Raw genomic sequence first — 27,539 nt, 5'->3', positions numbered from 1 at the left:
TTCTAAAATATTTGCTGTAGCTCAACCTCAAAATATTCTATTGTATAAAGGTTCTTATACCGCTCTCATTGCTGTAGCATCTGAGTGCCTTCCAGTAGTACGTTAAGTGACATGACATATCTGCCACAGTCTTGATGCAGGAATTAATGAGTGAAATTCTATCATCTGTGCTATCTAGAAAGCCAAACTAGATGATCACAACTGTCCCTTTGGCCTTAAAATCTATGTACAATTGTTGTTAGAACTACCATAGATTTGTTCCTGTTTTGTCTCCTAGACCTTGCCTCTTTCTCTTTCCTTCTAGTCTCTTGATCTATCTAGCACCAACTTCTACCGTTTTTTTTACATAATCTTGTGGTCATTAATGAAAATGCCTTCTCTTCTGCAATTTCTGCCACCTTCAGTTTTCAAATGTCAAATTAACACTTATTTTGTTTCCTTTATAGAGATTTCTTTGCCTCTTTCTGCTATTTTTGTTTGTTTTATTTTAATTTAGTATTCTTTCATTCTATAAAGTGCTTTGGGTATAGCGTGTAAGAAAGACAAGAGAGCTCTATTTATACAGTGGATCTAGAAACCAGTGGTTGTTTTACAGACTATAGATGTAGAAAGAGAATATATTCAAGTATATTTTGAATCCAAAACATGGATTTGAAGACTTAAAGAATCCAACTTTGGAAATACAGTTTAACCAAAATGACTGTGCATCACTTCAATAAATCGAACCAAAATGAATAAACTACTCCTACTATAATAAATCCCAGTTGTGCCCTATCTTGTGCCAGGTGAATGGTACCAGTCCTGCTAGAATGGGCCTGATTCTCTTCTCATTTATACCAGTACAAGTCAGGTGTCATGACACTAAAGCTTTGGTAGCAATATCAATCTGGTGTAACTGCACAAAGAATCAGGTGGGCTTTAGAGCCCAAGCTGCAATGTATACTCTGCTATTTTTCGCATGCCAAATTAGCTCAAAAGTCTGTCTACCCAGGCTGTGAGGTGTGCTCCTAGCTGCAGTGTAGACATACCCCAAGCGTCAAAGCTCTGAAGGAGGGATAACATAACTCCAGATGCAAAAGCAAGTCTATTTCTTCTGGCAAAGGCATTACCTACAGGCAAAATGTGATTTAAAACCCTTCTAGATCCTTTGGCACATCTTATGGAGAGTCGTTGATATTTTAGTTCAATGTGCCAAACCCCTGTCTTCAGGCAGCTTGGCAAAAAAATATTTTGGAAGCAAGTGTCACAATATAGGTTTTACAGAAAAGCTTGACCTTAGGAGACTCAGCATGATCAGTATGCAGAAGAGACCACATGCCCTTTCAATGAATTCCTTTGTGAGCAACAGGCAAACTTGACATTTACTGGGCTGAAATATATATCATTTATCCCTTTTGGCAGCTGTTCCATTCTAAGTGAGCAAACTTCTTCAAAGGCCTGGAAACACACACATTTACCGGTATCTAAAATTCTTTTGCTGATATTGTTTGAGCGCCTGGCTCCTCAGATCTAGAGCACTGCTGACCGGACACTTAAATGTCCAGTTGCCATGGATGTGGGGAGGCACTGGGTCATAAAATCATAGGAGATTACAGTTGGAAGGGACTCAGGAGGTCATCTAACAGTCATCAACCCATGCCAGCCATGGGTGTAGTTTGGAGGGATATTTCCTTCCACCGGTGATTTCTGCAAGCACCGAGCAGGGCTTGCTCTGCTCAACCTATTGGGGGGGGGCGGAAGGGAGGCTCTGTCCATGCCTGCTTACTGGGCCCCTCTCCCCAAATGAGTCTGGCACCTTCAGGATGCTGTCTCGTGGGTCCTAGTCCTCATTGTTGTCCTCTTCTCCTGTGCTGGCTCCTGGTATGTGAGGGTGGGGCAGGGAGGAGGCAGTGGGGAAGGAAGGGGGATGGATGGGATAGGGCAGGGGGAAGAGTAGGGAATGGGGCACGGGGGAGGGAGATGGCGGAGTGGGATGGGGCAGGGGACAGTGGGGAAAGGAAGGAGATGGGGCAATGGGAAGAGAAGGTGTTGCACCTGTCCAGGTTTTTCCCCCGGACACTCTGGGGTTGGCTTCAATGTCCAGGTGAGATTGGTTTTGGCATCCACACCAAAAGTCCAGGGATGGAGGTAGGGTCCTTGAGATGATCCAGCAGGTCTGTGTGTGTGGGGGGGCGGGGGAGAAGAGCTGGGGTAGGGGCGGGGCCTCGGTGGTCTGGTTACCCAGCCGGCGGTGACCCCCGCGCAGGACCGAACTAGCGGGTCTCGGTGGCGCGCGAGCGGGGATCGCTGTCCCGTCGGAGCCATTTACCACCCCCCCACCCCCGCGCGCTTTCCGGGTGCGAGGCACTCGCACGCCCCGCCGCGCGCTTGGGGAGAGAGCGCGCAGAGATGGCTCTGCGCGGGCAGGACGCGCGCACACACACACACACACACCCCCGCCCGTGCACACAGTGGGGGAGGGGGGGCTGTGGGTGCGTGGGCAGCGCCGGGGAGACACGCCCCGACCCGACCCAGCCTGTGCCAGGCTGCCGAGAGCCGTGAGCGTAGCTTCGTCCAGTGCCTCCTCTGCACCCTGCTCCGGGAAGAGGCCGCCAGGAGCCAGCCCGGAGACAGCGCGCGCGCGCGCTCCAGCCTCGCGGTCCCACATAGCCCAAGCCCCGCAGCTGCCGAGGCGTGGCCAGCTCTGGTCAAGCGGCCGGAGGGGGCCGTGCCCCGTAGAGACATGGCTACCTTCGTGCAGCTGAGCGCTAAGGCCAAGCTGCCCATTCTGGGGCTAGGCACCTGGCAGGTAATGGCAAAAGGCTGGGACGGGCTCCAGTGCCCGGCAGGTTGGGTCTGTTGCAGCTGCCCCTGCTCCCTCTGCCTCGGGCGGTGCTAGGCTCTTGGCCTTTGCGTCTCCCTTCACAAAGGCAGGCCAGCGTTCCCAGCGGTGCCCCTGCAAAGAGCGGGCGTTTCTTTAGCTTTTCCTCGGGGTTTCCTGCACCTGTTCGAGGTCCGGGGTTGTGGGCGGGCGCCAGCCCGTTAGTTTCGCCTTTTGCAAGCTAGTTTTGTTTATGTCGCTAGCAAGATTCGGCTGTTTGTTGGCCTCGTGAAGTCCAGTTTCCTGCTGGGAGTGTGGGGGTGGTTGACGCAATGCCTGGCCCTGATCTGGATTTAGGAGCCTCGTAGCAGCATTTCAGCTGCTTATGTGACGGTGTGAATGAAAGGCTAATGAACAGCAGTTGTTGGAGTTGGGCTTTGTTCTAGTTGCCTGGATTCCGCAGCTACTTGTGAGCATAAAATGTTGGTTTAGAAATTATTGAGCCCTGACTTTAAAATGTAGCCATCTGTGAGGTAGGAAACTAACTAGGGTATTTAAAACTCCTCTACATGAAAGACTCTTTAAAAATGCAGGTTTCCAAAGGATCCCTGGCCACCTGGTAACAAATTTGTGATACACATTACTTAAATGTAAACGAAGTTGATCATAATGGTTCCCTTCTGGCCTTAGATTCTATAAAGGCATGAAAAGTGGCATTTTTGGTATTTCTTTCCTGATCTTTAGTTACGTAAGTGCAGAATGTAGACCAGCTTCTGACATCAGTTACACCAATTTAATCCATAATAGCTCTGTTGACATTGATGGAGTTACTCTGGATTTACAGTAGTGTAATTGAGAAAAGAATCCTGTCTTTTCTGTGTAAATGGACTGCTCCTCCTTGTTAATCCCCTTCTCTTCCATCAGTCCAGGGTTTATGATGTCACTTGCTTCCATGGTGACAAATGGGGACTGTAATTACAAGAATCATTCTTACCAGAGGCATATGTTTGTGTACAAAAATCTTTTAAGACAACGTTAAAGCTGGTAGTGTAATCACACAGAAAATGAGCAAAGACTACAAGATCACACAGCATGTACATTGTATCAGAACAGTTTTATGTACAGTAAAGAAGAGCTCATAGTTCTAGGAAAGTAGTTGCAGTTTCTACCCATTATATTGTATTGATGGCCAGTATTCTGTGCTGCTCAGTGTTGTGTGTTCATGTGATGAAAGACTCTCTTCAAATGTACGCTAATGCACAGACAAAGTTAACATTGTTGTAGAAAAATTCAGAGTTTTTTAAATTCTGCCGTCTCTGCCCAGCAGCGTCAGCAGTTCATTTTTAGCTGCATAACTTATCAACGTGTTGAGCAGAGGTTCTCAAGCTGTGCTCTGTGGAGAACTAGCTGGTGTCACCATCCTTGTTCCACTTGCTGAATCATGCGAAAAGTTTAAAATATTATACGCTTTCCTGGTGTTCACTTCCTACTTAAGCGACTGCTATAGTTGCCACAAGCTGGTTATGAAGTTGCCGATGGGGAGGGAGATTGATCCATAGGATTGCAAAGCTTGTGGGGAGAAGGGAGCGTCCCCAAGAGAATCTCTATATTAAAGTGCGGTCCACGCTATGAAGAAGCTTCAGAATGGGAAACCATGTCTTGGAGATTAAAAAAGAGCTATGGCATAGGCATATTATGGCAAGGATAAAAATAACTGCTATTCTTGCTGTGAACAATACAGAGTAGATAGCCTATGACATTGTATTAACTTCTTCAAATAAAAACATTTTATTTGTAAGGAATCCATTCTGGCAAGAAACTGGATGAATCTCGGCAGGTCAAAGCAGCAGAGTTATTGACTGAGTTAAAGGAAGAACCTGTTTCTTCTATGTTTGATCCTGAAATGTGTGGAGTGTCTGTCACTTCTGTTAATTTCATATTTGACTAGACAAAATTCAAAGTGGGGACAGAGAAAATTCTTTCTACCTTCTCATCTATTCCAAGAGCAGTCTTTATGCACTCACAGTAAAGAAAGTACAGCATTGAATAGTCTTATATGTATCACTTATCTGGCCTTGAGCATACACTATATGGAGTTACACAATGGGGGAGTAAATAAATCCAAATGCGGCTGAGCCTCTTTGTTTGAGGTTTTCAAAGCCATCTAGGGAATTTAGCCACACTGCTTCCATTAACTCCAATGCAATTAATAAAAATCTCAACATTTTGCATCCAGAAGAGAGCTGTTAAGTAAGTCCTCCAGCCCACTGCGCCTTTCACTCCCATGACTCCAGGAACATGTGCATTGGCTGTGGGGATTGAGGAACAGTATTTTTGCAAGATTCCTTCTTGTAAGCCAGACTGGTGCTAGATACATTACCGTCTTAGGCTTCTGCTACCTGGCAGTGTATGTAGGGAGAGGGTTGAGGGTGTAGGGTGGAGGGTGTACTTAAACAGACCGCCTTATAAAGTGTGGGTGCTGAGGGCGATTGAACCAACCTGTAAACCCTATATATAATGGAAACCACTTTAAGACGGGGTGTGGCAGCACCCCTTGTTCCAGCACCTATGCTTCCCATACAACAAAACCCTGGTTATCACCTGAATGGTTTTATGCTCAATATAAATACAGATCACAGGATAAATTCCCAACTACAAATGCACATGCAAAATGGTCATTAGTCTTATTTAATTTGCATACCCCATTGAATTAGCACACCCCCTCTTTGGTCAGTTTGAGCCACTATCACATTTGGAAAGGTTGGAGTTTTACATGTGTTCCTGTTTGTTTTCAGGCTCCTCTAGGAAAGGTGGAAGAAGCAGTGAAGTTTGCCATTGACATTGGCTACCGCCACTTTGACTGTGCCTACTTGTACAAAAATGAGAATGAAATAGGGGATGCGATCCAGCAGAAAATCAAGGAAGGAGTTGTGAAACGGGAAGATCTTTTTGTTGTCAGTAAGGTAAACACTAGCTACAGGAATTGAATCATGGGGTCATAGGGCAAATTAATTAGTTACATGGAGAGAGGCAGAGCTCAAAAGACAACCCATGCTGAAGGGGTAAAATTACCTAAGGAATTATCCTTTTCATCCCTGCTATCAGTTTCATGCTTCTCTCTCTTTCTAGCATTCTCTCTCTCTCTCTCTCTATTATTTGCAATGGCGGCAGAACCCTATTGGGAGCATACTGACAGCTCAGAGAAGGGTCGCGTGGCCACCATGATCATGTTAATTTTTCCTAGGCTGTACATTTTGAGTCTTTGCTATTTTAAGGCTTTTTTTTACTAGAAACATGGTAGGGAAAAAAGAAATTAAAAGTCTTTAGGTCAAATTGAGAGGCAATGCTTGATATCTTTTAAAGATCTACTTACTGATGTGTAAAAGAGTCTAAATTGGTGGAATTTACACAATGAAAATCTGGAATAAGGTGTAAATTAAAGTTGTGGGCCTATTATAACATATACTCTTCTAGTTAGTGGCCTTATTTACTCTACTTCTCTCTTTAGGCCCACTGACATAGGAGCTAAACCAACTTAGATCACCTCTACACTCCTGAATTTGTTCCACTGCCTAAAATCAATTTTTAGTAGAGTGGGAAATTGTGGGTCAACAAAACAATTAAAATGTTAGCTTTTTTGTTTTTATTTTTTTGGAGGGGATAGGACAGGGAATGGTTTTAAAAAAAAGGCAAAAACACCTTACTTGAAGATGGACATTTTTACTAGGTATTGGCTTCTGGTTCTTCAATTTTAAAAAATTGGAAATTTTTGATCAAAATAAAATTTTCCCCTCATTTTGAATTTGGTCAAAAACCAATTTTTCATCAAAATGTTTAAATAAAAGGCTAGTTACAACCAACTGTAGTTTTAGTTCAGGACAATGATGTGTGGATTATTGGGGATTTACTGAACTTTCCAAATACAAGGAGAGAATTGCCATAGGGTATAAGAGTTTTGGAATTAGGTTATAAAAATCCAGTAGGCCATACTGACAACGTTAGTCACCTTGGAAATGTGGAATTGCCAAAATACATGCAGTTTTTCCCATCTCTGTACTGGATGCACATGGCAGGAAGCTTATTTCTGTCTATTTTTTTAATAAATATAAATTCTAATTACTTTGTGCTAATACTGTATTTTGATTTTGGGCTATATTTTAATCTGTCACTAAAATTTTAGCAGCAAAACACATAAGTCTGTCTTTGGCATAAGCCATGTAAGTGGAAGGGGTGATGCTCTCAGACTTGCTTATAGTAGATGTGACATGGCCTCTCTCCAGTCAGGGTGATGCTGTAAGGTTTCAGAATAACTATCATGCTTGGTTTTCTGCCTGCAGTTGTGGTGCACGTTTCATGAGCGATCCCTTGTGAAGGGAGCTTGCCAGACAAGCCTTGCTGCACTGAAACTGGATTACCTGGACCTCTACCTTATTCACTTTCCTATGGGATTCAAGGTAGCGTGACTCTTCTATTTCTTTTCTCCTTCTCTTTCTCCTGAGAGAATCCTTGAGTGCTCAGATGCTAGACCATGGCCACCATCTAGTCAGCCAAGGAGGACTAGCTTTCTTCAGGAATGTATCTTTGCCATGCTTTATTCATCTATATGAGTTACTATATAGAGAAATGTGAGGCCACTTCTCTGGCAGAAGAGAGGTGAGATTGAGGAGGAGGCATCTATAGATGTGGCTTACATAGCACTCCAAGCCTCCAGTGACCTTGGTAGCAACCAACAAGCACTTCTATGCAGGTCACCTACATGGCAAAGCAAGGCTGTATTTCTATATGTATGGTTACATGGCTGCCAAGTATCTCTTTGTAGTTCTGGTGGCTGCATGCTACACTTCTCTCGATCTAAGCAATAGCAGAACTACGAGTTCACAATATAGAATGCATGGGTTTTGAGTAGGGTATTTCACACTGAGGCGTCTTTAGCTGCAGGGAGTTAGATCTCAATATAAAGCACTGCTAATAAAAGACTTGATAGCAACAAAGCCATTGCTCCTCAGGAAAGTCAAATCATGTCATAATGTATTGCGCAAGTCATGGCCTCTGACAAGTTGGGGCAGTATTGTGTGGATTCCTGTTTTTGGAATTACTGGTCTATTTTAGAGTGATTATTAGTAGAAGATATAGCCAGCCACAGAATTAACCATAGTTTTTTTGGAATGAATATCAAGGCTGGAATGAAACTTGTAACATAAGAATGGGTGGCTTCCCTCTTCAGACTTATTAATCTAATTACTTGAACAAAGATTACTCTTTTCCCTCCATTTGCTCCAATTCAAGTCACCATATGCAGTATGGCCCTGATTCAGCAAGGTACTTAAGCATGTGCATAATTTTAAGCAAATGAGCAGTACTGTTGATTTAAAGCTCTGCATGTGCTTAAGTACCTTGTTAAATTGGGGTTTGTGCATCCCCTTTGAGTTGCTGGTAGAATTTGAGTATTCCAGTTCTGAAAACAAATCTCTTTAAACTTTCTGTCTTGACATGACAGGCCGGTGAGGAGACGCATCCTTTAGATGACAATGGTATGATTGTCCCCAGTAACACGGATATTCTGGACACCTGGGAGGTAAAGATTCACTCTCTGTGCTTATGCACCAGAAGTTGAACAGAAGGCTGAATGCTAGTGATGGCGGGGGCTGCAGTGTTGTTCATATTAGGGTTTGGAGACATACTCAGCTAAGGGCTGCTCACAGGGTCTTTGCATTGCTTGGAATTCAGGGTTTCCCGCTGTTCTTTGTTCAGAGCTGTCCCTTATTCCATTTGAGTAGCATGATTCTACGTCTGTTGCTGCAACCTGCAGCCCTGGTGACTTAGTGGCTCTGACAGTTCCGTTTTCCCCAGCATGGTAGGCTGAACATTCTGGAGAAGAACAATGTGATCACCTACCAGTGTAGCCTGAGGCTCAAATCTGTGCACCTCATGTCTCCATCTATTTTATTGCTTCTATAAAATGACATTAAAAAGACAGTGTCCTAAGAGGATGAGATGTCTCTCCTGGGGAAAGGGAGGGCTGGGCTACTCTTCCCACATTACTTTCCCCAGATGGACTTTGGGAAACAGACATGCTGAGCGTGAACAGTTAATTCATAGATGCAAAGATTTTAAAACCAGATGTGACCATTAGATCATCTAGTGAGTTGTCTGACCTACTAATTGGTTTATCAGTTACTTTAGTAAGAAAGAAAAACTAGGCTGGCAATAGTATCTGCTCATCTACATGGCTGGATTACTTTGTCTTCTTAGGCTATGGAAGAGCTGGTGGATGCAGGTCTGGTGAAAGCCATTGGAATTTCCAACTTCAACCACAAACAGATTGAGAGACTCTTAACCAAGCCTGGTTTAAAATACAAGCCTGCAAACAACCAGGTAAGGTATTTTTTCCCATTGGTTTCTGCTGAACATGTGTCTAAAGAGGTGGACTACTTACGCTTGCACTAAATTTAAAAAATGAGTTTGGAATTCAGCAAAATACTGAACACTCAGGTACGTCTATTGATGTTACACTTAAATGAGTGGGTATTGGTGTTGAATGGCAATCTTAACTTGCATCCCATTGGCTCTCACGTGGTATCTAGACTAACATATACCTCATAGCAGCATGTGCAGAATTTAGAGCCTTTCACCACTCCATGAGATGCTGTCAGTGGTTTCACTCATCCGCATAGCACCTCAAGGTATCAGAGCAGGACATTGCAGGGGTGTTCGTCTCTGGCATCCTGCGTAGGTCACTTTGGCCCTGCAATGGCCTGGCCTGTTTCTGTCTGCATCTTCTATGGCCCAGCCCAATTATCTTGTAAGTTTCATCCCCTTCCAGGGTAATGAAAGGACAACTGAAAATCCAAATAAATATCTAAACAAATGGTTTTTCTTCCCTTGTAGTTCCCTGCTCTTTGCCCCCACTTTCAGACTCTTAAGAGACACAGAAGAACGTTGCAGATGAGCTCTGCCAACCAGGGCTTTTCCCCTGACGGCCTTTCTTTCCAGCAGGTTTCGTCACTGTCTCTTCTCCCAGGGACCTCCCTACTTCAACCTGCCTTCACCCAGTCCTACCAACTGACAGGAAGCTCCTTTACTGAGTTCTCCTGTGTCTTGTGTAGTTCTCTTGGACCCTTTCACTCACAGCTGGAAACATTAGCTGTAATTAAGTCACCAGATCAAGATCATCGGGGAGTTAACTACTACCTCACAGACAAGGCGGAACCCAACTCCCCTTTAAAGGACCAGCCAATCCATGTTCGAGAACACTATGATACATTTGAGCCTACAAAATATATCCACAGATTTAAGCCCATTAGAATTCACTCATTTTTTTGCCCTGACTTGTACAGTTTTTTTCCAAGGTGCCAAAAAAATAAAATAACCAGAGATTTCTGGCTTTAAACTATGGCTGCTGAAAGTTCCTCTTGCCTCTGCTCAGTGCAGTAGACTGGGTAAATAGCATTCAAGGGCGTTTCAGAGTTCTAAGACTGTGCCTCTAGTTTTATTGTTGTCCTTGTATCACGTCATGGTTCTGCAGTATGATTAGAAGGATTCCCATATACGTTTTTTCCCAGGTGTTTACAGTTTTACAGTCTAAGCTTAGGTGGGAGGGACTGTACTTGTAGACAGAGCATTGTAACCATAAAATTGTATGACCGTTGAGACTGCCAGTTGAATGTGCCAAGTTAGCACCAGCATCTGCAGCATAATACATACTCATGAATAAACATGAGTCCATACTCACATGAATAGTGCCATTGACGTCCATAAAACTACCTGCATGAGGTAAAACTTGGCAGGATCAAGCCAAAGGCTTTTTCTTTGTACCTTTGAGCATATGGAGGGATCTTGCTCACCCAGTTTCCCATGACTTCCGAAGTCAGGATAAAGGATTTGATAACTAGTTCATTTGGCTCTTTATTTATGGAGCATAATAATCAGTTTCACTTTGCCCAGCACCTTTTTAAAACATTAACTTAACACAAATTGCTTTAAAATGGTTATTTAAAAAATATTATTGTCTAATATTATGTAGCTGTAGTACCCAAATGACTGTCAGGATCAGGTCTCCACTGTGCTGGATGCAATACACCTATACCCTAAAAAGACACAATCCCTGCCCTGAAGGGGTTACAAGCTAAGAAATACTTGGAAAAAAATACTTGAAAAAAAACATAGCTCTGTATAACAATATTTTAACATGCCAAGATGCACTGCTCTGGATAGAAGTACAAGCATGCTTTACAGGTTGTATTATTTGACTGTGCGATCAGTATTTGAAAGGAGATTCAAAATTACATTCATGTAAATTTTTTAAGGTGTTAAAGCAACAAGTTGGGAAATCTCAAAATTCTGGTTTCTACAACGCTTATTACTCTGCCATGTTGCACATATACAGTATAGTAAAGCATTACATTTATACCGGCCTCGCAAAATCCTACTCACCATGGGAGAGTAACTTTTGTATGATGGGCAAGTAAAATATTATCAGGCTTTCCATAATCATCATCATGGTAAAAGAAGGAAGAATCATTTTGTGGTTAATTCACTGGATGGGGACTTGGAGACCTGAAATGTCCAGTTCTGTCATAAACTTCCTGCATGACTGTGGGCACATACCTTACCTCTGTTCCCCATTTTACAGATGAGGATAATACATCTTTGTATATCTTGTCTATTTAGACTGGAAGCTCTTCAGGGCAGAAGCTGTCACTATGTTGTACAGAGCCTAGCACTGTGTGTCTCTGATGTGGATTCAGGCCTCTAGATGCTACTATAATGCAAATAGTAATTGACAACAAGGCATGTAGATTTTTTTTATGACAGTTCTGCATGACTTCTTTATACCATAGGCATATGACTGGCTCAAAAGTGTCTATATTCTCCTTCATATATATATCCTATATAGCCATAGGGTCTATATTCTCTGGAGCACAAGCAGTGCAGTCTGCCACTGGGTGAACCTGTGTGTCCTTGTGCCTGCAGATTGAGTGCCACCCATACCTTACCCAGGAGAAGCTGATTAAGTATTGCCAATCCAAAGGAATCTTTGTGACCGCATACAGTCCCCTCGGCTCTCCCGACAGGCCATGGTAAGAATGCTTTACAACCTCTTTTCTTGGAAGCATGCTAGAGTGTGTGTGGGTGAGTGTGTCTTGGATCACTGAAGAAAGTTGAATGAACAATGAATGCAGTTACAATTGATACATATTTCTGTTATATTGCAAATCCTCCTGTGAAATATATCCTGTTTCCTGCAAGGGAAGGTGGTGTTTTTTCCACCTTTATCCTACTGGCTGTTCTTTCCTTTTTCTTTTTATAGGGCCAAACCAGAGGACCCTACTCTCCTGGAGGATCCCAAGATTAAAGAGATTGCTGCTAAACATGGCAAAACCTCTGCTCAGGTACATTGGAGTCACTGCACCGTACATATTGCCTCCTTTCTAGTAAAGTGCCTTGCACCAACATTGCAATCTTTCACAGATGCACTGCCTTCTTTACACAGTGACGCTTTAGAATGTCTTCTTTGAAATGTAACTCAGTTTTGAAGGAGAGAAAGATTGTCAGAACATTCTGTCTGGGGAACAGGAAGGACCTGGCAGAGAACAGGGAGTGCCTGTCATTAGCATAGATTATTGCTGACCAGCCTTAGAGATGGGTCTATAGGTGCCCTCCAGAAAGTGCCATGTTGATCATATGAACTTAATGACGAAAGGGGCTGTGAAAAAGTCAAATGTGGTTCAGCCAAACCACTCTATGAATCCTTAATCCAGCTGAATTATTTTTCATGGCAGCCTGAGTGTTTCATTATTGACAAAAGCTGGTGTTTGTTTTCCAGAATTTGATATTTATGAACAATTGAGGAAAATTTCTCATGGCTGCTCAGTTTGACAATGTTTGTGTATCTTAGTATTCACTATTCACAAACACTCTCACAAATGAGTTTTTGCTCATAGGAATGTTTGAGAGAATGACTCTTCATATAGATTCCCCACATTCACAGACAGTCCGCAGGTGTCAGACACTAATCGTAAAACGGATTGAAAAATAGGGTGAACTTCTTTGCAGAAATGCTTCATGAAAAATTCATCCCTTTTTTCTGTCGAAGACTTCATAATTGGGAGCCTAACTGTTCATTGTTCTGTTTTTAAAGACCAGTCAAAGCCTTTCTGATCATCTGAACCCCCTCTATAACACAGGTCATAGGTGTCACTCACTGAATCCTGTTTTCCAAAAACCTCTTGCCCAAGCAGCGAGCAGAAACAATAGCATTGCAAACAATTAATAGTTGAAGTGAACAGCTTGCGCACACACCATTGGATGTGATTTGTTTGCACAAACTCTGGGAATACTTCTGAACAATGAATACATTTGCAGAAACTAGAATTGGTTTGCAACCAAAAAAAGCGCTACTTTTCTAAAAAATGTATTTAGAACAAACATTTATTTAGAACAAACCTTGGACCAGCTTTACTAGGCACTGGTAGATTCTGTGTCAGCAGCATTCCTGTTCTTTATTCTCAGGTTCTGATCCGGTTTCACATCCAGAGGAATGTGGCAGTCATTCCCAAGTCTGACAAACCACAGCATATTGAGGAGAACTTTAAGGTAATGTTTCCAATAAGATTACTGCTACACCCATCCATTACAATAGCAAGATATGGTCCCACTTTCTTACTTTCTCATTATTCCCAAGTTAAATTTGAGGGGAACGAGACGGGACAGAGAGGTGGAAATATCCTTCAATATTGTAGCATTCAGTACTGCATATTTAGTTTAGCTTTGTGTGAAAAAATGAATTGGACTTGCGTTTTTTGTTAAATTTTATAACCAGGAGCGAAGTGTTACTCACATTTTATTTATTGTACTGAGTTTCCAAGTCTCTTAATTTTAAGCTTTAATTTTACTCCTATGCAGCTAGAGGTAAACTTAATACCTACCGCTTATATTCTTTTCAGCAGTAGATGCTTTGCAACAGAAGTCAGACTTATTATCTACCTGTTACAGATGGGGAAACTGAGGCACAGGGTGGTGAAGTGACTTGCCCCAGGTCACCCAGCAGGTCAGTGGCAGAGCTGGGAATAGATTTCTGTGCTCTACCTACTGGGATGCATTACCTTTACCTAATTTAATATTAGGAGATTTAAATACATAAGGACAAATATGTATGAAAAGATTAGGCCTATTTACATTTAGATGGGAGAGGATTTAAAAAGGATTATTGTGGCACTATAGGCAATGGTTGATATAGTAAAGGTCAGTTGGAATTATCGTCTAATGCAAGAACAATGTGACAGGTATAACTTACACAATGCATAAATTAACCAGGGAATGCAGTGCCACAACATATCAGACACCAAAATCTTAGTAGGCTCAAACACTTCTGGATAACTAAAACATTAGTAGTTGTACAGGACAGGCTAAAAATGTATTGGCACTATTACTGTTACCCTTCAGGGTATAATGTCACCACTGAGGGGACTTAGAAAGAAATCTTCTAGAGAAAGGTTCCATAATTTTCCACCACAGGCTTCCTTGCACCTTCCTCTGAAGAATCTAGCACTGATCACTTTTGGAGGACTGGGGTCCTGAAGCAGGTCTGGCTGTTTGAATGCTTGTGTTTATAAAAACAGAGGGAAAAATCCCAGCAAATCTTAGCAGATGATGGGTCTAGTCATGTAGACGCCTAAAGATGAAAGCTGCATAGCTTTGGGAGAGGCTTGCAGCCAGATGGTGATCCCCTTTCCCCCCGTGGAGAGAAGTTACTCCCCTGAGGACTGCCAGTGAAGTCAGTGGGACAATAGATGAGTAGGTACTACACAAGTCATCCTTCTTGGACTAGAACTGCTCACCAAGCAGCCCACTAATTTCAGTGAAAATACTCATGAGAGTAAAGAGGCAATCCGGCCTTAGAATCTAAGTTGTCTGTTCACATTGTATATTGCAGAAGGCATAGGACTTCATTTTAGTTGTATTCTGTGTAGAACTTCTGGAGGCCAGATGTCACATGAGCAGTTATAGATGAAAGGATTGTCATGTGTGCCTAATGTGTCCTAGTGCTAAGTATTCCACTCTAGCTGAGACGTGAGGGTAACTGGTATAATTATGCTTCAGTAGAATTTTTGGTCACACAATCTGGTACAATTCACCCCTGCTATAATAGCATCATAGCTGCCTTATCTTTACTGTAGGTGCACTTAATTTCTAGCTGCTTACAGACCTAACTGAAAACACTTCCTTTCAGGTGTTTGACTTTGAATTGACTAAACAGGAGATGGAAACTATCCTCAGTTTCAACAGGAATTGGAGGGTCGTTGCAATGGGCAAGTAGGTTTCTTTTCTTGTGAATCCTACAGAATGCCGAAAATCTCACTTGTTGTTTACTATTGCCTTTAGCTATGTCTATTTTCAAAGGCAAGGAATTCTCTTCTCTTCTTGAGGAAGGGAAAGCAGGCAAGCCCCCAGATTTTTAAACGATGGGCTGCGGATAAGATGACAAACCTTAGACCTATGCTATAAAATCATGACAACCTAACTTATGTCAGCACACAGCCACTGCAATTATTAAATTACTTGTGAGTGTGCACTCCATGTTGATGGTGCGCATCTTCACGAGCAGCACTTACCTCCATTGTACTGTCAGCGTGGGACATGGCTCCTGAAAACCAGTAACAGTCAATATAATTTGATTTAGCTGAGGTTAGTCCTGCTTTGAGCAGGGGGTTGGACTGGATGACCTCCTGAGGTCCCTGAGCAAAGCAGTGTCTACACTGATGCTGTATTGACTGTGAATCTGCGCTGCTTGGGGCGGTGGTGTTGTTACTAAATTGGTGGACAGGCACTTACATCAGCAGGAGCCAAAATTAAGTGAAGACACTTCCACTTCCTGTTCAAAACCTGCCTGTCTTCCTGAGGAAAGGAAATACTTGTAGTTACTCTGAATACTCGGTAACACCCACTCTCTTTCTAGGGCTGTCAATCACAAGGACTATCCATTCAAAGAAGATTATTAAAGCTGGTGTTTCCTTGGCATTTCTGGCTATTACAGAGAGTGGGCGACTGTTCTGCTCTGACATGTTTTCCTGTACTTGTTGTCTGTGTGTCCTTCAGCTATGTTGTCTGCCCTCCTTTTACCACCAGCCATGGGAGTGGAAGGAAAGAATGTATCAAAAAGCTAATGAACAAGCACTTAACACATTTTGATGGGGTGCCTTTTTATCAAAGGGGTGGAGGTGCTGCTTTTTGCAAGATTAACCAAAAAAGGCTAACTTTCTCTTCATTTCCCTTTTTTTACTTTGTGCATTAAACTCCATTTCCCATCTCGTCACTTTAGAAAGAGTTCAAGGTACTTTAATACAATAAATCAGTGTGTTAAGGGATGCTGTATTAACAATGTAACTTTTTATACAGTTACTTGTATACCACGTGTCTGATTGTTCAATCTGGATAACTATCCTGTGCCTAATGTATCTAAGACATTAAACAATTCCGAATACAATTTTTGAATGCTTGTAGAGTGTAAGCGGGCGTGTGCCTAAATGACAAACCTGATCCCTGTATATAACTGAGCATAACCAGGAAGAGGGAAATCTATCTGGAGTGTGACTAGAATTGTAGGAGCTTTGGGCTTAGGGAGGTGTGCATAGGAGAAGGTGTTTCACAGTCTCTCCTTTACAGGTGATGTGTGAACTAAAATAGAACTACAGTTTAATCCAACTAGGTGTAATACCTAGAAATAAATAAATGTGCTCTGAAGTCTTGGACACAAAGCTGGATTGTCATAATACACTCTGATCAAAGCAGCAGTACTTTTTAGATGAGCCCTTGATCTATAAATATAGATAAAATGTTTAAAAGTATTGAAGTAGCCTGTAATCCACTAAACTTAAAATTTTAAAAAAAATATATCATTAGAGCACAGCTGAGCTTTTAAAGCAAGGGGAGTCCATAAAGTAGAAAATAATTTGAGGACTAAGGGAAGAATAACTGCAAAGCTTTTTGTGTCATTATGTACAGCAGACAGACACCCGTTTTCATAGACACTGCTGCAGTTTGGGTTTAAAAAAATATGCAGACATTACGGTGCTGCGGAACCAATAGTCATTTTAAGTTATACTGTGCCGCTTGTCTTTAGCTAGCTATTCCACTAGGTGGTGCTAGCTGCTGGAAATGGAGCTTAGCAAGAGCCATTACATCCAAGCTCTATTGCACAAGTAAAGTAAAAACGTTAGAGGTTGACAGTGCAACCTTAATTTTGCCGTGTTCATCTTGTGTGCTCTGACTAAGGCAATGGGTCCTGTGGAAGAACACGATAATCTAAAGACTAATAATGCATATACACAAAGTAAGGTTATGTAGGTAATTGTAGCTAACTGAAGTAGTTGACTTTACAAGCTAAAGGTAGTAGAGGAATTACCCAAGGGTTTTTCGGGGGGATAGTTGCACAGAGGAAAAAAAAATCTTCTCCCCCCACACCTAGTTCTCCTCCTCCCCATCTCCTCCCAAAATCAGGCTTGAACCCTACACCTTCAACACAGATCAGGACAAAGCTATTCGGTGTGTGGAGAATGTTGTGGGGTCAAGGTAAGGGTCAGGACAAACATTGGTCCCCCCCCAATAGTCAGTTAGCTTTAGGTTAATGTAAATACCTGGGCCAGGCTATGCTTCTAATATAGTCTCATCAGTACACAAACATGTTGGTGCCCATTTGTTCCCTTTCCAAATATGGGCCACTTGTTACCTAGTACTCCATAATGCAAGAGACAGGTGGTGCTCCTAAAAAGCTCTCCTTGCACTACCTTCAGTATGGTCAAAATCAGTCCCCAGCTCTCACTGTGCTTCACATAGAAAATGTTTCTGTAGATGACTAGTGAACTGTCAACAGCCCACTGTTCAAAAATCTCACATGGAGTCAGCAGCACTACCACTTACTACTGTCTTCATTTTCATCCTGAAGGAATGGAGTGTGCTTTTCAGTCTGTCTGGGATCACTTACCCCACTCCCCTACTCTCAACTATTTATAGGGGACAGTTCTCTTGCATCCACAAACCTCATCTTTAGCTTTTTTTTGGCGGTTTGAGTAGGATCATTCGTGCCTGCAGACAATCTCAATTTTTGAAGCAGGATCAGCTCTTTTCGTACACAGATTGCTTTTCAAAGCATGATTGCAAAGGGCCATCCAACTAAACCAATACTTATTGAAGTGTAGTAGAACACAGCTACTTTGAGTTTTCCATTTCTTTTCCTTAGGGATCCATTCAATAACATAAAAACTGAAGCCACTTAACTTTTACATCACAGGTTTAGAAGATTGTCAGTCTACTATATACACACAATACATTTGTGAGCATCACCTTGCTGCATTTTTACACTGCATTAGTGTTTTGCCAAGATGCACTGTCCCACTTACAAATGATGCATTCCAAATCATTAGACAAACAGGGACTGTTGATGGAAATATTCCATTTATTATTGGTGCAGTTTCAGAGTATATTGTTTGAACAAGTCATTTTTATTGCAACTATCAAATGTATTTGAAAGATTCAGAGAAACGTGTTTACAAAAAACCCAAAACAAAAAAGATGACAATTCAGAAACAATGCCAGGCACTGTTTGCACAGTTTCACCCCCTACAGATAGCCAAGTGCATCTCAATATGTAAACAAGATGTTTCAGCTAAGCAGGGGAGCTCATCTTTGGACTGAAATATTATTTTCTCCCTTTCCTTTAATAAAAAAGTCAGATGCTACCAAAAAAAAAAACAAAAAAAAAAAAAACATGCTACAAAAGAAGTAGTGATGAAGAGGGAGTTCTCTGTAGTTCCAATGCATAAAGTTGTTAAGCATTTTAGGATTACTTCAGTTAACTAGTTTATTCCACCCATATATTGCAGGATGTAAATGCTAAACCTTATGGCATGTAAATTCAAACCAAGCTCACTTATAGCTTTGTGTTTACTATATACAAATGGAACAAAACATCTGTAAATAAGAGCTTTGGGAGATAGTTAAAAAACACCATAAAATAGAGGCTTACCTCACTTAGAATAGTCAAGTGGACTTAATATACGGCACTAATGAATGGCAAGATTTAGTGTACAGTAATTTAAGATCCAACTGTGTTAATTTTTTTAATTACGGTAGTTTTACATAAATTAAACTACGATGTTTTATACATGTAATTACTTTTGATCCTCTATACCCTTATTTTCCCCTCTTTAAAACTATAGTTTTCTTTTTAATTTCCCATTACTGGGCATCTTACATTTAAAAAAAATTTAATACTTATCTTGCCATACCTCTAATGGCAAATTATGAAATCATAGTATAAAAGTGTGACTTTTTAAAAGCTGTGATATTGGCTAATTATGTACGTTCATTACTAAATATAATACTCTAGCATGAATTAAAGCATTCTACCATTAGTAGTGCCTTAAAGCTAAACTTTGTAAAGCTATGTGTATATATTGCAATCACTTACTAATCACTAACAAAAATAGAGTATCAGTACCGCTGTCAGCTAACAATCATCCAAATTTAGGTATTAACTTAAACTAGAATGAAAAAAATTGATACTTAAAGTATAAAACAAAAATTTAACAAGTTATTGATGCAGTATTTATGACATGGGCAACTTACAGAAAATATTACATTGTCAACTAAAGATTTCTTCCATGCCTTAGTCTAAAGTGCAGAAAAAGACTTCTGTATTCCAAAAGTAACCACTGTTTTTATAGGTTTACTGCACACTTTTCTTAAGTAACTCAACTTCACATGCATTTTGGGGTTGACCTGTTATACCAGTTGAAATCACTGTTCAGACACATAGTCATGACTATCAGTAGGAGAGTATTTCACAGCATGGGTTTCTTTAGGAATAAAGGCTCTTGTGCAAAGGCAGTACTATTATGATGAATGTCTAGACTGATTATTAAATACAGTGCTAATATACATGGTTTTAACTGGGATAATGCAAAAAAAAAAAAAAAAAAAGACATTTTGGTAAATAAACATAAATATAAAAAGGACAATTTAGCACTTTTTCAAATGAGTTGGTCCAGCATCTTAGTAGCCTCCTATGGTTCTTTCTCAAATTGTCTCAAACCTGCTGAAAGAGAGAACGATTAAAGATTGCTTTCAATCAGAGCTGTCTCCCTAGTTTAGAGAGGGGGGCACTTGCCTCAAACCCCTTCAGCTCAGAGCACCTGTTAAGGAGCAACACAGCACAGACCTACTACTAGGCTACATGGTCAGCTAGCACACGCAGAGGTGTCACATGGTCCCAAGGATGGATGAGTAGGATTTCACAGACACTTGCTAGCATCTAGCAGCAGCCTGTGGAGTAGGTGTCGAGAGCATAGCGACCCTTTCAAATAGCATCTTTCAAGGAGCACTACGCAGCAAGTTCCCCACCCAGCATTTCCTGAATCATTTGTTTGTGATCAGGGCCCCCACCTGGGGAAAAGGGTACACTTTACCCGGGCCTGGAGGCCCAGGGGGGCCTGGCCCAGGCTGCAGGGATTGTGGTATGTGTGTGGGAGGGGGCCCGTGTTACAAGTTTGTACTGGGCCTGAAAAAGTTATGGTTGGGCCCTGTATGTGGTACCTGGACAGAGTACCCCAGCACTTCCTCTCCACAGCTATAGTTCCAGTCCCCAGGAACAAGGTAATTATTCTACAAGTGACAAAAGCATGGCCTACTAGTCAGAGGACTGGGAGACTGGCACTCAGGAGTTCCAGTCCCAGTTCTTTATCTTGACCTTCTCCCCACACACAGCTTTGGGTAAGCCGTTTAGGTTGGTATTGCCAAGGCTGCTCAGCGCTAGCCTGGCTCTGATACCAAGGAAGTCAATGGTAGAATTGCCATTGATTTCTATGGGAACAGAGACAGGCCAACACTAAGCAACTGTAAAAAGCTATGTCTTAATTTCACTGTAAAATAAGAATAAGACCTACTTAACAGGAGTGATATGAGGGTTAGCTTTAATATAATCCATTTAATCTTCCAGAGCTTTACAAACAGTGCAGGTGTTGTTGTAAGACAGATTTCGAATACTGGAATGATGAGAAAAACCCACAGAATGTTCCCAATTTTTTTCCCCTTTAAGTCAGTATTTTCACAGATGGATAGTTTTGCTCCCAATACAGATTACAGGTTTAAGGGAATCCTATTGAATGGGCTGCTGATCAATTTTAATTATTTAACAGACTAAGAGCACTTTTTTCCCTACTCCTGTTCTGCAGAGGCAATTTCCTCTACCTGGTTTTCTTTGGAGAGTTTTTGAATACAAGTACAGCCTATGCAGAAGAGCTAGCAGAAGTGTTGCTAGTTCCCTTCGACACAGCCATGGCATAGATCTCAAACAATGTGTTTCAAACTTGTGACTCTCATCTGGCCCAAATGGAAACACTACACATAGTTTATGCCGTGAGAAGGTGCCCACGCACTGCTGCAGCCAGAGGGGGCCTGATGAGAAAAGCATTTGAACTTGACTCCAATTCAAACCAGGGGGGGCCCTCAGAAAGTCTCAAGATCAAGATTTAAGAGTCAACAAGTGACTGCATGTTCATTTGTCCTGGGACTTCTCTTTTTGCTGATGTGACAGTTCAGAGTCATCTTCTGGATTTGTTTTCACCAGTCCTCAGGGTTTCTATTCCTAGTGGAACAACATTGCAACACTAGCCTCACTCAGTGCTTTTTTTCTTTTAAATAGTTTTGATGAAAACCATTTGCAGACCTTGAAAGGACTATTCTCAGAGGCTTGACATCTGGGAGAGTTTGTTAAATGACAGTCCCGTTCTTTGGAACTCAAAACAGTTCAATGGACCTCTGCTGCTCCAGCGAACATACTAGATGTGTTGTTCACCCAATACTTTACAAACATGGCAAGAGAACTGTCATCCCAAAAGGAAGATATGTGTTGATTACCCAAAAATTATTGTCAAATTATGGTCTGTTTTGAAATGCAAAGGAAGAACTATTTCTTGTGTGCCATCACTAATGGCATAATTTTAAAAGCTGGTTGCATCTGTATGAAAACATGCAAAAGTTTCCATTTAATGTACAGTACAATTACAAGCAAAACTTACCATTAGTCTCTGACTTTTTCCCCACAGCTGTTACCTGCAATGCAAAAAAAAAAATTCCATCATAATTTATCATTAAAGAACGGTGAATGTAGGAGAACCCAGGTTATTCAGAGTGGAAATAAATTCATCCCTGTGGAAAGGGCCAACACAAGGTCTATGCACCACTTAAATAGGAACTAAGAATTATGTGGTACATAGAAAAAGTAAATCCATTCACGTTCAAAAGGCCTGTAAAAGGCCTAATACTGTAGACAAAAGACATTTTTGAAAAGATTTTCAAAAAGATTTTCAAAAGGCACATAGGGCAGTTAGATGCCCAACTCCTGCTGAATGCTAGTGGGAGTTGGGCACCTTGTACCTTCTGAAAGTCTCACGCAGTGTCTTTGTTCTCTCTACAATGGCTATTGAAGTATTACCTTTGAAGGAGAGGTTGCCTTTTCATTTGATTGCTTCTCCCAGATATTACGTTTGTTGGATACATCTCCTGGTCTTAAATCCTATTTTTGAGGAGGAAAAAAACATACTTCAGATTTGTTTTATTTAAGTGGAGTAAGGGCTATATTGTAACCTCCCTAGGAAAATACCCAACATATTATGCCTGTGTAAACCCCATTCATAATAGGTTTTCACAGATGCACAATAAGTAAAAGCAGAACTTGGCCTGCGATACTTTTATTCGTAAGTTATTTATATGCTTTTTACTTCTACGTTAAATACTATCCAAGATGTAAGAAGAGAATGCACATTTTTCACTTCTAAACCAGATGACAGGTTATACAGTCGTTACATTAGTAGCAGAGGGTACAGCTGGTATTTGATCTCCTATGAGACCTTAAATACTGAGGTCACTCCCCAGCCCCAATATGTGTAATTTTTTTTTCTTTTTACATATTAACTACAGGGGAAATAATTTGAGCACTCAGCATTTTTCATCAAGTAACAAGAGACATGACATTTTACATGATTATAAAATATACATATCTCTGTAATACAAAATTCTACTGAAGCCAATCTACAGTTCTGCTGAGTTGGATCTTATTGTAATATATTCACACAAGGGGGCAGAGTAAAGATTGGTGTGGGAACATTTTTTCTCTCTGAGAATTTCAATTTTGGTGAAGAGTTTCAATTTTCCGGCGGGGGGGGAATATTAAGTCTCAGGGAGGTCTGATTTGAAATGAAACATTGCAGTTGTTTTGGTTCAGTTCAATCATGTTATTTAAAAGCAGCTCAACATCAAAATAAATCTGCCCAAGATGCCTTAGTACCTCATGGGAGTTGTAATTTGGATGTTTCATGCCCCCATTCTCTCACATGGTCTGGGCTCCTTGGCTGGTCCACATCTCCCAAGATACACTGCATTCTTTAAGCCTCATGGGAGTCATATATAGCAGTGCATCATGGGACATGTAGTTCAGCACGAGTATATAAATAATTCCTTATATACAAATTAGGTGTTTTTTTTTTTAAATGTAGAGCTATGTAGTCTCACCCAAAGATGGATTAGAAATGCTGCATTAAGAAAGAAAGAGGACACTCAGTGTACAAACAGAGCATTCTCCTGTGCATTCTCAAGAAAAGATTTTGTGTTCTAGCACTTACCCATAAACCTCTTTTTTATATCCATTTGAATTCTAAATACAGCCTTTAAATCCATAGCATGGAGCAAGTGCCAGCATGACAGGAAGTGTGTGAGAAACACCCAGCAGTGAAAATAAACCTCCACCTCAGCACCTCATGAAAGATGCAAGTCTGACATTGTTTCCAGTATCTTTTTTGCCTCCCCCATGTAGGCATGCTTGCTGGGCACAACGATTTCTGCAACAGGAAGGAAGAGCTCCCTGGTGCTGAACAGCAGCAAGCTGTTTATAGTCAGACTTCTCTGGGATGCGCTTTGTTACAACAGTGATGCTCTAGAACACATCAAAACTTGATCACAAGCAAAAAAGAACATAGTGAGTGCCTGTATTTATTGCTGAGCGTATTTCAGTCTCCAAAAAATACTGATGGTACAAGTCTTCAGAGGACCAACGACAGGCCTAGTCTTTTCAGCTTCATTTCGGATGGTTTTAAGGAGGTGAAATAAAGACAGCCAGATCTTGGTATGTAGGAAGGAGGGAAAAAAAAGATGGTTTTGGAATGGAGACCGTTTTGATTGCCCCTTGGTTTATCCTAATAGTGTTCAAAGCAATTTAGGTCTATGCTCATATCATACTTCAGAGTGAATTATAAACCGATTTACCTGGCCAGTTTAGCAAAGAGACCCCCAATCCAAAAAGAATAGAAGGAAGGAAGGAAGGCATCTAGAGAAGTCCACACAAACAGAGATAATGAAAGGAAAGAGAACAATCCGCTGAGAGAGAGAGAGAGATTTGGTTGAAGAAAGGAGTCGTTAGTTCTGCATTGTTTATTAATGCACAGCTTAGAAAAAAGAAACAAAATCCAAAAGACAAGAACCAGATTCTATGCCAGCTCACCATGGTCGCCATTAAATAGCTGACACCGTTATTGTCGATTCAGACCCTGCTAAACTCAGTTACCATGTAATCACTCAACTCCAAGCAAGCCTACTGAAGGCAAGAGGGGTGTAAATCAGAAACATGTGCTATGCTAGCAGTGATGTGGAAGGTAATCGGACTAGTACTGAATATGTGCATGACAAGAGAATCTTTTTATAAAGTACCAAAATAAAGTGAATAATTAAATATGATCCAATAGAGGCCTTAGTCCTGCCATGCCTTGAAACTTGTACCATTATCTCCCATTGCAGGGAAAGAAAAAGGACTAGAATTGTCTATTTCTGTTCTTTCCTCCCTGAACCCTTCTTATCTTGTTTCCCCTGCCCCCCTTGGGACAGTGGTCTATAGCCTTGTAGTAGCTGTTCCTGGAATTACTATGGTAACAGGGAGGAAAATTTGGCAGCTTTAATTCATTTTGGAGGGCAAGGGGGCAGATCCAGGGCTGTGCAAGTTTTCCACGGCTCCTCTCCTCTAGATTAGCTAAAAGCTACATGGTCTGGCAGCAAGGTGGTTCAAACAACACTGGTGCTGGAAGCTTAAATATAATAGCTTGGTGTGCTACTTGTATATTTACCATCTTATGATCTGAGTCTCATTTACACTAAGTCATCTTTATGACACTGACAGTTTGGGCATTTCAACTGTTTGCAAGTTCCTCTTGGAAGCAACGCATCAAATATTTCATCAACAGGTCAGAACTGTTTATATTACAGATTTATGGTGCAACATCTGTGGTTGCAAGTTAACATTCACCTCTTTAGGATGACCCCTCAGAGATTTTCTAGAACATCCATCCATGCTGTATCCAAGGACACCAGCTCTATGGTGAGAGCTGTTCTGATACCATAGTCATCCACAAAGTCTCATCTTTAGTGCTTCTATCAGGTCAAGCCTCTGAGGAAAGAGAATGCACCACCATCCCTTCCAAGGAGCCATCTACTTGCTGATCTAGCATATTTACTTCCTATCACTTTCCCACTGACGTAAGTATAAACACATCATTCAGAAGCCAATTACTGCGGTTTTACTTACAGAAGGTTTCGGAGCAGGCGATTTGTTGCTGTCTGGGGTCTTAGTTAACCATTCGTTGATACGACTGGACACACCAACTTTCAGTCCAGCTGTTTCCTGCAAAGCAGTCATTTACAAATTTAATCAGAAACTTTTTTAGAGTACTTGTGCCTAAAGGGCTCTATGGTTTGGGACATAAAAAGCAAAACCCATGGTTAATTACAATTTCCCTCAGAGACTATGTCTGGTTGAGGTACAGCCTTCAATTTTCAGTGCTGGCCAATAGAGTAATTATGTGACTAACCCCATGGATAGGGCTCAAAGATTTCATCGATCCCTGGGCATCCAAATTCACTCCAAATTCTAAGATCTTTCGTCTAAATAGAAGAATGGCTAGGAAATTATTTCATCCAGGGTTTGTTTGTTTTTTAACTGGAATTTTGAAATACAATAAGAGTCAGGCCTAAATCAACCAAAGTTAATATAATTCCTTAAAACATATGGCCACAGTTTTCAAACTTGGGTGCCTACAGTCATATTTAGACACACATGGCTTGATTTTCAGAAGTGCTTTCAACTCAGTGAAAAGGAAATGTTGGCCTATGAACTTAGAGACAAGATTTGAACCTTAAATATTCCAGTGATGCTTCAAAAAACCCGAGTAACTTTACTAGTAACTTTTGACTGAATAAAGACATCACAACTCAGAATATTTTGTACACCCAGTTAAGCTGTGTAAGATGTCTAAGGTGTGATATTTCAGTGGGTGTCTCTTAACTAAGCCTACTATTGCACTGTTTCCCTCTTACTGCCTACTGTTATAGCCTACAGAATAACATTAAGACTATGTGCATAGCTGGGTCTTTGAGGATCCATTTCTTCAAGAAGCTGAGCATCATCCTCTGTCTTTGACTACAGCAAGACTTCTCACAGGGACAAGGATTACTCATATGAGTAAGGATTGAAGGAAAGGTCCTTAGTATACTTCTATATAAATACATGCAAAACAGGAATATGTACCTTATTTGGTGTCCCTGTCCCAGAGGGTGATGAGAAAACATTCCCTTTCTCCCACATGCTTTTGATATTACGGACACCCTCAGCTGGGACTGGAAGGTCAGAGGGTGCTGGCTTAGCAGGTTTTGTAGTCTTTGTTCCCTACAGTAGACAGATGCTAGTTAGTGCTCAGAACTAAGACATTGGTGCTGAGTCTGTTTTAGAGTTCTAGGGCATTAGAAGAGCACTGTAAACATGTATTTTTAAAGCTGAATGACCAGGCAAGTTATAATGGGGACAAAGATAAGACTCTTAGCACAGATACCATTAAGAACCTCATTTGTTTGAAGTGCAATTGTTCAAAGTCAGTGCAGTTCTCATGATCTGGTCTATCATTCATGCAGATTTTGCACACATGGATTTACAAGGCTTGTGGTAAACTGTAGCCAATGGTACAGAGGTTCATTAAGTAGTGCTTACAGCTGACCCATAGTTTTATTTAACTTGTAACCCTTTGAAATGGGTTGCCCCGTTCCTTCTGCGTATTTGCCTCTGGGCGTGGCACTAATAAGTGAGGAAGGCAGCTGTAAAGGACTGATACACTGCCCATTGTGTCCAACCTGCTCTGTCTGGTATTGACAGGTTAACCCTACAACTCTGAGGTTTATCACTGTCACATTGGCTGGTTAAGGGGGGCCCTTGAGGTGTATTCAGGAGCTCTGATTACTCCCTTCTACACCAGTCTCACGTTGGGGGTGTCACGCTGGCTGGACGGGGGTGGGTGGGTGGGGGGCATTAATTATATTATGTGACATCAGTGTGTCAAAATCGTAATAATTCATGTGAGATATGCCATGTCAGGTACTGTTAGAAAGGCTATAATGTGCTGAGTAAGATCATAATGTTTATGCTCATGTGTTATATGTGTAATGGAAGTTATGGATATGGTTGATATATCTGTACTTCAAATTGTGCTGTGTCTGGGTAATGCCCTAGACAGGATGGCTGCTGGGATGGCCTGCTTAATGGCCCATTAAGACATTCACAGGTGCAAGGGGCCCAGGGGGAGAAGCCAGGGATATACCTGATGAGTCACCAGGACTTGCTCATGTGACTCTGGACTCCATGTTGGTCCCT

At 41.4% G+C, this 27,539-nt stretch overlaps 2 protein-coding genes across 13 annotated transcripts in view; one reads left to right on the top strand and one right to left on the bottom strand.

Annotated features, from left to right (window-relative positions):
* The first annotated feature begins 2,210 nt into the window (after nucleotides 1-2,210).
* On the top strand, nucleotides 2,211-15,985 carry LOC137160579 (aldo-keto reductase family 1 member B1-like). 3 transcript variants are annotated; one of them, XR_010921936.1, is made up of 11 exons: nucleotides 2,217-2,788; nucleotides 5,596-5,763; nucleotides 7,138-7,254; nucleotides 8,298-8,375; nucleotides 9,053-9,175; nucleotides 11,774-11,880; nucleotides 12,111-12,192; nucleotides 13,313-13,396; nucleotides 13,750-13,850; nucleotides 15,033-15,115; nucleotides 15,759-15,799. XR_010921936.1 is itself a non-coding variant. In XM_067559136.1 (10 exons), the coding sequence occupies exons 1-10, from the start codon at nucleotides 2,723-2,725 to the stop codon at nucleotides 15,799-15,801; spliced, it is 951 nt and encodes a 316-aa protein (XP_067415237.1). In that variant the 5' UTR covers nucleotides 2,221-2,722; the 3' UTR covers nucleotides 15,802-15,985. The 3 variants fall into 3 exon arrangements, 2 of the variants coding, with proteins under 2 accessions (XP_067415238.1, XP_067415237.1); XM_067559136.1 differs by lacking the exon at nucleotides 13,750-13,850 and having other exon boundaries at nucleotides 2,221-2,788; nucleotides 15,759-15,985; XM_067559137.1 differs by lacking the exons at nucleotides 11,774-11,880; nucleotides 12,111-12,192; nucleotides 13,313-13,396; ... (1 more) ...; nucleotides 15,033-15,115; nucleotides 15,759-15,799 and adding an exon at nucleotides 9,797-10,295 and having other exon boundaries at nucleotides 2,211-2,788.
* A 2,251-nt stretch (nucleotides 15,986-18,236) lies between these two features.
* CALD1 (caldesmon 1) overlaps nucleotides 18,237-27,539 on the bottom strand; it is a 216,792-nt gene continuing 207,489 nt past the window's right edge. For 8 of the 10 annotated variants that reach the window (XM_067559132.1, XM_067559133.1, XM_067559125.1 and 5 more), the window contains 5 exons: nucleotides 26,427-26,564; nucleotides 25,428-25,523; nucleotides 22,293-22,373; nucleotides 21,877-21,910; nucleotides 18,237-19,895 (listed from right to left, as the gene is read on the bottom strand). In XM_067559132.1, coding sequence (XP_067415233.1) covers nucleotides 19,864-19,895; nucleotides 21,877-21,910; nucleotides 22,293-22,373; nucleotides 25,428-25,523; nucleotides 26,427-26,564 — 381 coding nt within the window. In that variant the 3' untranslated portion in view covers nucleotides 18,237-19,863. The remainder of the gene's footprint in view (nucleotides 19,896-21,876; nucleotides 21,911-22,292; nucleotides 22,374-25,427; nucleotides 25,524-26,426; nucleotides 26,565-27,539) is intronic. The other 2 variants (XM_067559134.1, XM_067559129.1) reach the window with 1 other exon arrangement.

The sequence above is a fragment of the Emydura macquarii genome, unplaced genomic scaffold, assembly GCF_026122565.2.
Source record: "Emydura macquarii macquarii isolate MOO-44397 ecotype Brisbane River unplaced genomic scaffold, CSIRO-AGI_Emac_v2 contig_2205, whole genome shotgun sequence".
NCBI lineage: Eukaryota > Metazoa > Chordata > Testudines > Chelidae > Emydura > Emydura macquarii.
Note: the sequence above shows the minus strand (reverse complement) of the source record. Positions and strands in the feature narration are given on the sequence as shown.

What these genes read in the sequence shown, in the direction of transcription:
- LOC137160579 (XM_067559136.1), top strand. Translation starts at nt 2,723, where the DNA reads ATGGCTACCTTCGTGCAGCTGAGCGCTAAGGCCAAGCTGCCCATTCTG. An exon ending in ACTTTCCTATGGGATTCAAG is followed by an intron (nt 7,255 to 8,297) that starts GTAGCGTGACTC and finishes TTGACATGACAG; the next exon opens with GCCGGTGAGGAGACGCATCC. An exon ending in ACAAGCCTGCAAACAACCAG is followed by an intron (nt 9,176 to 11,773) that starts GTAAGGTATTTT and finishes TTGTGCCTGCAG; the next exon opens with ATTGAGTGCCACCCATACCT.